This window comes from Myotis davidii, unplaced genomic scaffold (assembly GCF_000327345.1).
Source record: "Myotis davidii unplaced genomic scaffold, ASM32734v1 scaffold157, whole genome shotgun sequence".
Taxonomy (NCBI): Eukaryota; Metazoa; Chordata; class Mammalia; order Chiroptera; family Vespertilionidae; genus Myotis; species Myotis davidii.
Window position 1 is genome coordinate 287,105 of NW_006288722.1, and position 7,302 is coordinate 294,406.

At 44.7% G+C, this 7,302-nt stretch overlaps 2 protein-coding genes and 1 pseudogene across 2 annotated transcripts in view; 1 reads left to right on the top strand and 2 right to left on the bottom strand.

The window, feature by feature from the left end:
* NOP9 (NOP9 nucleolar protein) overlaps positions 1-141 on the bottom strand; it is a 6,260-nt gene extending 6,119 nt beyond the window's left edge. Inside the window, exon 1 of the mRNA XM_006760881.2 lies at positions 82-141. Coding sequence (XP_006760944.1) covers positions 82-141 — 60 coding nt within the window. The remainder of the gene's footprint in view (positions 1-81) is intronic.
* Positions 1-7,302, top strand: part of DHRS1 (dehydrogenase/reductase (SDR family) member 1) — a 26,808-nt gene that overhangs the window by 11,790 nt on the left and 7,716 nt on the right. The window contains exons 2-4 of the mRNA XM_006760833.2: positions 221-398; positions 2,177-2,320; positions 2,473-2,552. Coding sequence (XP_006760896.1) covers positions 249-398; positions 2,177-2,320; positions 2,473-2,552 — 374 coding nt within the window. The 5' untranslated portion in view covers positions 221-248. The remainder of the gene's footprint in view (positions 1-220; positions 399-2,176; positions 2,321-2,472; positions 2,553-7,302) is intronic.
* LOC102763391 lies at positions 5,221-6,112 on the bottom strand (annotated as a pseudogene).

Consider the following 7,302-nt stretch of genomic DNA (forward strand, 5'->3'; position numbering starts at 1 on the left):
CCAGCCTCACTCCGAGTCCCAGTAGGTGCCCTGCCCTGAACAGCCCCACCCGCCCCTTTCTTCACTCGGGCGTCCCCAAACGGACAGCTGCCTGGCCCTGGGCCTGCACCCAGGTGTCTCCCTCTGCAGCATCGCAACCATGGCTCCTCCTCCTACCACCCTCCGGGGTCCCCCTCAGCCATCTGCAGGCTTCCCTCAGAGCAAATCTTTGCTTCCACAGATTTTTACCCCTTTGCTTGTGAGTAAGCATGGCAGCTGCCATGAAGGGCCAAGTGTGCGTGGTGACTGGTGCTTCCCGGGGAATCGGTCGCGGCATCGCCTTGCAGCTCTGCCAAGCAGGTGCCACCGTGTACATCACTGGCCGGCATCTGGACACACTGCGGGCTGCTGCTGAGGAGGTGAGAAGCCACCTAAGGGATCCCTTCCTGTTAACCACTCCTCCCAACCCCTTACCAAAACCCATAATATTCCTCGATAAAACGTGAACATTTTCTCAAAGTGGGATAAATGAACCCCACAAAACTTCAGATCAGGTCACAGTTACCACCAAGTGAGTTTTATGAAAAAAAAAAAAAGTTCTGTTTGAAAGCTTTAGGGACTTTGGAATTGGAACTAAAGATTTGTAGACCTGTGCTTTCCTTCCTTTTAGGCAAGACTTTATTGAACTGTACATTTTCACTTGACTTTTCTACTGGTTTTCAGTTAAATACTTGGGTACACTTGATTTGCTAGGCACAGGGTGAAGCACTGGGGTTACCAAGATTAATAAGATATAACTTCTGCTCTTAAAAGCTAGGTCTAGCCAGCGGTAGAAACAGTTCATGGCAATGTAATGTGGAGATGGTAAGTGATAAGAGGTGAATGTGTGGGCACAGCATGCTCTGGGATTGAGGGGTGGGTTTTGAGATGACACCAGAGAGTAGTTAGGGAAAGCGTTCTGGAGGAAGTGGTTCTTGAATGGAGTGATGAAAGGTAAGAATTGGGTCAAAGAAGCTAAGACACACTGGCAAAGGGGCTTTTGCAAACAGAGGGACGGTGGTGAAGGAGTGTGGACACTGTGAGAAAGAATTGCAAAACATACAGGTGCAAAGCAGGGGCGGAGGTGAGAGGCTGGAAAGGAAACAGAATGGGCCTTGGGAGACCCTGGTAGATAACTCTGGCTTTATTCTCTAAGACAGCAGTTCTCAACCTGTGGGTTGCGACCCCTTTGGCGGTCGAACGACCCTTTCACAGGGGTCGCCTAAGACCATCCTGCACATCAGATATTTACATTACGATTCATAACAGTGGCAACATTACAGTTATGAAGTAGCAACGAAAATAATTTTATGGTTGGGTCACAACATGAGGAACTGTATTTAAAGGGCCAGAAGGTTGAGAACCACTGTAGTCTAAGAGATGGTGATCCCATTGGAGGATTTAAAACAGATTTGTGTTTTAAATAGTTCATACTGTCTGGCTGGGGTACGAAGAATTAATTTAAGGCAGAAAGACAGGAACAGTGAGCACTTAGTAGGCAAGTAGGCAAGAGGGTTGGACTTGGAGAATAGGAGGCCTGTTCCTGAATAAGGAACTCTTCTTCCTCTCAAGTTAGAGGATGGGGCACATTTGTAGACGCTGAGATGGAACGGGAAGTAGAAATAGTTCATGCCTGACAGCTTTTATTTCCTTGTTACCAGGAAGGAGCACAGGTGGAGCGAGGGTAAGAGGACTGGGGTTGAGTAGGGGTTCCACATGAGTGGGGGAGGGGGGGAGTTCTGTTTGAAAGCTTTAGGGACTTTGGAATTAGTTACTAAGGGCATGTGAGATGGAAGTAGCCAAGGGCAAGGAAAAAGATGGATACTCATTTCTTAAGAGCAGCCACCGTGTCTTGTTTGTCTCATACCCTCCACATGCAGAGTACAATGCCTTGCGCATACAAGGCCTCAGTAAATGTTTGCATCCTAGTATTTTTAAAGCTGAGATTCCAATCCACCTTGCTCTAAAAAAGGAGGACCTAGCACTCCTGAAATTCCTCACCCAGACATCAGAGGGCGATATTGCCAACCATGTTCCCTCAGCTGCTGACTGATTGCTATGATGGCCTTCCAGCTCCCAAGCTGGGAGTGGAGGGAAGCTGCATTATGTCTACACTCCTGTGCGACTGTGAGCTCATATCCTCTCTGTCTCTCTCCAGGCGCAATCCCGAGGGGGCAAGTGTGTGCCTGTGGTGTGTGATTCAGGCCAGGAGAGTGAAGTGCGAAACCTATTTGAGAAGGTTGATCGAGAACAGAACGGACGTTTGGATGTGCTGGTCAACAATGCCTATGCTGGGGTTCAGGTACTCTTTAAACTTTGATCCCAACTCCGCACTCATGACCTCCTACTGTGACCCCTGAGTTTTTATCCCCACTAATTGTCCTTCCATGATCCTGCCCCTCAGACCGTCCTGCCTCAGGCCATCCAATTCATCACTCTCCCTGTACTTTCTAGACAATCATAGACAACCGTAAGAAGGCATTCTGGGAAAGCCCTGCCTCCATGTGGGATGATGTCAACAATGTTGGACTCAGGTAGGTGTTCCCCTTATCCCACTGCAAGGACCTGGGCTCCCCTCACCTACTTAGCCAGGCTGATGGCCCCGATCTTTCCCCATATGCCCTTTCCTTTTCTCTCTGACCTCCCATCTCTTTCTTCTCCCTCTCGTCCCATCTATCCCAATCACCTCTGGAGAAGTTCCATCCAAGTGAATCTGTACCTGAGAATGTCAACTTTTGTCTTGTTTTTGTCAGTAATTTTCATCTGACCGTGCCTTTGCTTCTCTCCTGCCTCACTCTCTGCCCATCCAAATGCATGACCCAGAAGGGAACTTGCTTCCCTCAATAATGCACACCACCCGTAGCCAATATTTCCAAAAAAATTAGAGGAAGAAATTGTTTTGTTTTATCAATCCTCACCTGAGGATATTTTTTTCCATTGATTTTTTAGAAAGAGTAGAGGGAAGAAGAGACAGAGAAATATTGATGTGAGAGACACACTTCAATTGATTGCCTCCCGCACACGCCCAGACTGGGGCCGGGGATCAAGCCTGCAACCAAAGCACATGCCCTTGTCCACAATCGAACCTGAGGCTCTTCAGTCATCAGGCTGATGCTGTAACCACTGAGCCAAACCAGCTAGGGCAGAAATTGTTTTGTTTTAGATCAAAAGAAAGTCAATAAGAAAGAGTGACTGTCAGTCTTCCTAGCCCCCAGATCCTCACTCCAGACCCACAGGCAAGGGCACTCCCAGGTCAGAATTGGGAGGGCAGGGGTGTCACGGGTTACATGTACATGTGGTACGGGAGTGAGATGAAACCCAGCATTTAGTTTGCTCGACATGATGTACACCAGTCATGTCTGTGTTTATTATTTTTGGAACTATGGTAGCCTCATAAACTACACTCCCTGAACATGACCTGTGGGAATAACTTAAGATATTATCTGAAAATCTGAGACTAAAGTGTTTAAGAACACCCATGGTTTCTAGTGGCAATCCCAAGGAAGCAGAATGAGAATCCAATTGTGATTCCCAAAGTAGAAGAAAGATTATGAGGACAGAGAGGGATGGTTAGCCAAGAAGCAAGAAAAGAAAACTCAAACAGCTGGAAACAGGCAACGCCCACATCCTTAGTCCTCCAAACAGGGTCTTTCACCTCCTCTCTTGCTGATCGGCGTTTTCAGCCTACAAGGGGCAAAGGCCAGCCCTGATGAATTCTCCAAGATAAAGATCGCTTTGTGAGTCTCTTGAAGGCCCACCACCATCTCCGCTCACCTCCCAACACACATTCACATACATATTTACTACCTTTCCTCTGCATTACCTTAGGCTGGGCTTCCTTTCGAAACCATAGGTCTCTCTACTTGTTTTCATTGGAAGTTCAAGTTTCCCATGGAAAAGAATTTTTTTTTTGTTACCAAGTTAGTGTATATTATTTTTTAAAATTTTGAAAGAAAAGTGAAAATCGGTATTATACTCTGTCATCACCACCTTCCTCCCTTGACTGAGTTATAGCTACTGTTGATAATCTAATATTCTACCATACTTTTAAATAGTTGACTCAGTGTACGTATCATAATTTATCTACCTAACCCTTTATCTATTTCAGTAGTGGAATCTTGGAAAAAATATTTACTTCTTAAAGATTTAATAAACATTATCAAACTGTCCTCAAAAAAAACCCCACCAATTTATAAACTCATGACAATGAAGGAGGGTATCTTTTCTTTGCCCTCAACCATGCTAAACAATCAGGTCACTCAGTCATGCAAGCTTTGCCACTCTGATAGGCCAAAGATACCATAAGGTGGGGATTTTGTTTTTGTTGTTGTTTTATTGATTTCAGAGAGGAAGAGAGAGGGTGAGAGAGAAACATCAATGATGAGAGAGAATCATTGATTGGCTGCCTCCTGCACGCCCCACACTAGGGATGAGCCTGCAACCTGGGTATGTGCCCTAACCAGGAATCAAACCCTGACCTCCTAGTTCGTAGGTCAATGCTCAACCACTGAGCCACACCGACCGGGCTAAGGTGGTTTTAATTCATATTTTTTTATTATTTGTGAAGTTGAGCTTTTTTTAAAAACTTTAATGTTTTTATTTTTTATTGATTTCAGAGTGGAATGGAAAGAGAGAGAAAGATAGAAACATCAGTGATGAGAGAGAAGCTGCCGTCTCCTGCATGCCCCCTACTGGGGATTAAGCCAGAAATCAGGCATGTGCCCTTGAACTGAATCAAACCCAGGACCCTTCAGTCCACAAGCTGATGCTCTAGCCACTGAGCTAAACTGGCTAGAGCAAGTTGAGCTTTTTATCCATTTATTTATTGGCTCTTTATTCTTTTTTTATAGTTCTTTGGTTTATTGTCTGGGACTAAAAAAAAGTATAAGCATAAATGTTTTTACATGATCCTCTTGAAGATAACCTCTATGTAGGTTTTGTTTTATTTTATTTTATTTTGTAAGAGAACGTTTATTTGGTAAATTACAGAGGTAGAAAAAGTAGTTCCTAGAAGAAATGGGCTTAGGAAACAAGTTATGGAGGTAAAGGAAGGGTCCTTGGAGCTTGGAGTGAGAAAGCTATGGTAACATGCCTGGGGAGGGATGCGGGGGGAGAGGGGAAAGGAAAAGGCAGAGGCGCGGGCATGCTCCTGGGAGGGAGAGCTTTGAAGACATCCTTTAAAATAATTTATAAAATGGCTTAATTTGTGTCTCTTGGTTATCAGGACCCTTCAGTGTCACTGTCAGCCTTGATTAATTGGTGGAAAATTTCAGAGCAGAAGTAACTTATGAATGTTTTCCCAATCATAATCATCAGAGGAATATTTTATCCTTTCATCATAAATCTCTGAAAAGTAGACACATTCGTTCATTGTTAATGGGACAAGGAGCAATGTCATAGAGTGTTAATCCATGTAAATTAGCTTCTACCCCTAAAGAAATTTTCTGAAAATCATGTATTTAAGTCAGGAAAAAACCAAGGAAGGAACATGACATAGACCATTCTGCTGCAGTAGTGATCATATGAAGCACATAACCTTTGTTCCAGTGGAATGTTTGTACTACATCTGTGCCAAAGCTCCCACTACAAAAGTGATGAGCAAATCAGCATGCTACATGCACTTACTCCACACCAGATAACCACCTAGACTGAGCCAGAAGATTTGTTTGGCATGAACTTTGGGCTGCATTTGGTAGGAAAGGATGGTCTGAACAAACATACACAATGAGCTCATACAAAAGGTGAGCACAGCTCCACATACATGTGCAATAAAAAAGGTGGTTTCTGGAAGGTTGCCACAACAGAAAGTCCTAAACAATTCAGCAATCCAAATACAAAGCCAGCCTCGTTTAATCTGATGATACATTTTCCTTCAGGATTCAGAGCATGAACTTGCTTATAACGAACATAAATGGTAGCAAGGCATAAAACTGCAGCGAAATTTAACATTTCCCCAAACAAGCACTTTTCTGGAGCTGATGTACCTGATATAAGACAAAGCAGGTCAACATGGCGGAGAGTTGACGCTGGAGAAAGCAGCTGCCACCCAAATTATAAGGGCTGAAAGAAGGAAACTGAGGCCTTGCTGAAACCACCATATTTCAAACAGGTTTTGTTACTGGCTTGGTTTTATCTTCCTCACTAAAGTTTCAGTTCTGTGAGGGCAGGAACCAACTGTTTTGTCCACCATTTTATTTCCAGCTCCTGTTTTAGTATCAGTCTTCAAATCTACCCAAACCTGCCCCGTGTGTAAATCCTATGTTTTCTGCTTTCTTTGACAATCCATGAATCAGCACTGCGGTTACAATTTTTCAAATTCCATTAACATTTAAATGCCACTGGTAATAAGATGAATTCCTTATGCTGCCTCCTCTCAGTGGTGACTGCTTGCTAGGATGAGCCACCAGGGCTGACCTTTGGGTCTGGAGGCTATGGGCTGGATGGAGATGGGGTGGGCCCCAGGGCAGGTACCTGAGCAGCCAGGCCCGGGTGCACTCCCTGCCCTGAGGAGCACACTTGCCCTGCCCACTCACTTCCACTAGCACTTTATTTTTGGGGAGTTGTTTGTATTATTAACAAATTCTTTTTACATCAATTTATAAGATATCTGTGGAATAGGTTCCTTTGATACATTTTACAAATATTTTTCCCAATTGACTACTCATCATTTTGCATACGTGCTCTCCCCAGCTTTCTCTATACACATAAACATAGATAGATGTATGTACTTATACATTTATATATATATATACTAGAGGCCCGGTGCATGAAATTCATGCACGGGTAGGGCCACTAGGCCTGGCTGGTGATCAGGGCCAATCTGTGGGGTGACTGGAGGGACAATTGGGGGGCCCCCGCTGGCACCCGCCTTGGCCAGCCTAACACCACCTGCTAGCCAGTCCTGCCTCTGCCACCGGTAGCCTCCCTCTGCGGGACAATCAGGGGCCCCCCCGCTGGCACCCACCTTGGCTGCCTGAGGCCTGTGGGCAGCTCCTGCATTGAGCGTCTGCCCCCTGGTGGTCAGTGCACGTCATAGCAACTGGTCACTCCACCATTTGGTCAGTTTGCATATTAGGCTTTATTATATAGGATATGTCTTAATTTTAAGAAGTCAGTCTTTTATATTTTCTATCCTGCTGTGATGCGAAGACAAGCCTTCCCCATCCCAAGTTTATGAGCACATGATCATGCTTTCTTTTAGTGCTTTTGTGCCTTCATTTTTTTAATAGACAAATAATTTATCCTTTTAGAATGCATTTTGAAAACATCAATGAAGGAGGGAGC